The sequence below is a fragment of the Gavialis gangeticus genome, unplaced genomic scaffold, assembly GCF_001723915.1.
Source record: "Gavialis gangeticus isolate Ggan-Ray unplaced genomic scaffold, GavGan_comp1, whole genome shotgun sequence".
NCBI classification, from domain to species: Eukaryota; Metazoa; Chordata; order Crocodylia; family Gavialidae; genus Gavialis; species Gavialis gangeticus.
Window position 1 is genome coordinate 3,720,013 of NW_017728996.1, and position 1,885 is coordinate 3,721,897.

Below are 1,885 nucleotides of genomic sequence, written 5' to 3' on the forward strand. Positions count from 1 at the left end.
ACCCCCGCGCCCGGGAAACGACGTCGCAGCGCGGAGCATCCGCCCCGGGGGGGAGGGGGAGGGGGCCACCCGCACATGCACACGCATGTGCCCGCACCCACTCACATGTGCACCTGTGTGCCGGCAAGCACGTGCATGCACAAGTATGCACGCGGACCCGCGTGCACATACACACGTGCGTACCCAGCCTGCACGCACACGCCCCTGCATGCACATGTACACCTGCACGCGTGTGCGCACACCAGGCCAGAGGGGATGCTGCGGCCCTGGTGCCTGCTCCTGGCTGTCCTGCCGCCCCGCTTTCAGCCCAGGACAGGAGAGGAGAGGAGAGGAGAGGACGGTCCCTTACACAGGGCGGTTCACGCGCTAGGCGCGGTGGCTCCGAGGGACGGCATCGGCTCAGGGGGCTCGCGGGCGCGTCACGCAGGCTGGGGGTTGCTGCGAGGCGGGATGCTCCAAATCCACCCGGTCACCTGCCTTCAGCCTCTGGGGCTGGAGCCATCCCTCTCCCTGCCCAGTGCCTGGGGGATATCAGCATTTGGGGGGTTTCCCCAGTCTCCCCCCACTTCACACCTGGTTTTTAACCTGTCGGAGCCCGTGGAAACCTCAGGCCCTGTGCACGTAACCCCGTGCTCACACGGGCGCCTCCAGCCAGGGGGATACTGGGGGCAGATGCATTTTGCCGGGAGAGGTGCATCATCCGCCCACACAGCTGGGGCCCGGTGAGCTCGCCCACCTTTCCTCCCGGCTGGGGAAGGGATGAAGAGTACCGTGTAGTTTGCTGCTAGAGAGCGCTGGGACCATCAGGCTGGTAAGAGGTTAGCTTCCCTCCGCGCTGCTGCGGCTCCCGCTGTCCTGGAGCATTTCCAAGGTGCCCTGCAAATAGGCCGCACGCAGCCGGGCCCCGGCGGGCAGGACAGCTAAGAAATCCCCGTTCAGGATTAGAGAACAGGGATTCAGCATCCGATCTCTCCAACGGGCACACGTTCCTCCAGCGGCACTGCGGGGACGCCTGATCCGTCCTCGTCCTCATCCTCGCGGTCCGCGGAAAGGCCGACGGAGAGGGCAGGAGGCTCTAGGCTGGAAGTGAAGATGCAAAGACTCCCTGCACGGCCCTGTTTCCGTCTTGTCCAGCTACAAAGAGATTTCAGCATCTCTAGAGGACCTCCTTCGCCAAGCCTTGACTTCCGTCCCTTTCCCAGCTCGTGTCCGTCTCGCCTAGCGAGACTGCGGGTGGTTTGGGGCCGGGACGGTCTTTCCACCTGCCTGCACCCCACCCCACGGATGTCGATCTGCGCTCGCAGGCCCGGGTCATGACTCTTCTCTCGTTAACAGGCACGGGGCCGTCAAAAACGAAGACGTCTCCAAGGCGTCGCAGTTTCACTTCGACCTGTGGTTCTACTTCACGCTGCAGAACTGGGTGCTGGACTTCGGCCGCCCCATAGCGATGGTGAGTACGGAGGAGCTGCAACTACAGCCCCCGAGCTTGAGGCTGGCAGGGAGACTTGGGTTACTGTCACGGAGCGGCAGGGAAAATGGACAGAGCCGAGCACTTGCCCAGCGCCCTCGTGCCAAAATAACCCAGGTAGCATCTGCTGAGCGAGTGAGCGAGGGGTGGGGTGGTCTCTGTGCAGGGCTGCGCTTCGGGGCCGGTTGGCTGGCCGCCCCCCAAGAAGCGTGGGCCCAGCCAGCCCACGACAACTGGTAATCATCTGCAGTCCCAACCAGCCTTTCTAGCTGTCACTAAACATCAGGCAGTGACCGCAGGCCGTGGACAAGCTGGAAGTTGGAGCAATGCTTGTATCTTGTTCTGCGTGTGAGTTAGGTGTCTGTGATGCAAGGCGGACTCGAGGGGAACGTCTCCAGACCTCAGGTTGGGGAGGAC

At 63.6% G+C, this 1,885-nt stretch overlaps 1 protein-coding gene across 1 annotated transcript in view; it reads left to right on the forward strand.

Moving 5' to 3' along the window:
• The window catches only part of CLN6 (ceroid-lipofuscinosis, neuronal 6, late infantile, variant), a 17,940-nt gene that overhangs the window by 4,078 nt on the left and 11,977 nt on the right, over positions 1-1,885 (forward strand). The window contains exon 2 of the mRNA XM_019503804.1: positions 1,305-1,450. Coding sequence (XP_019359349.1) covers positions 1,305-1,450 — 146 coding nt within the window. The remainder of the gene's footprint in view (positions 1-1,304; positions 1,451-1,885) is intronic.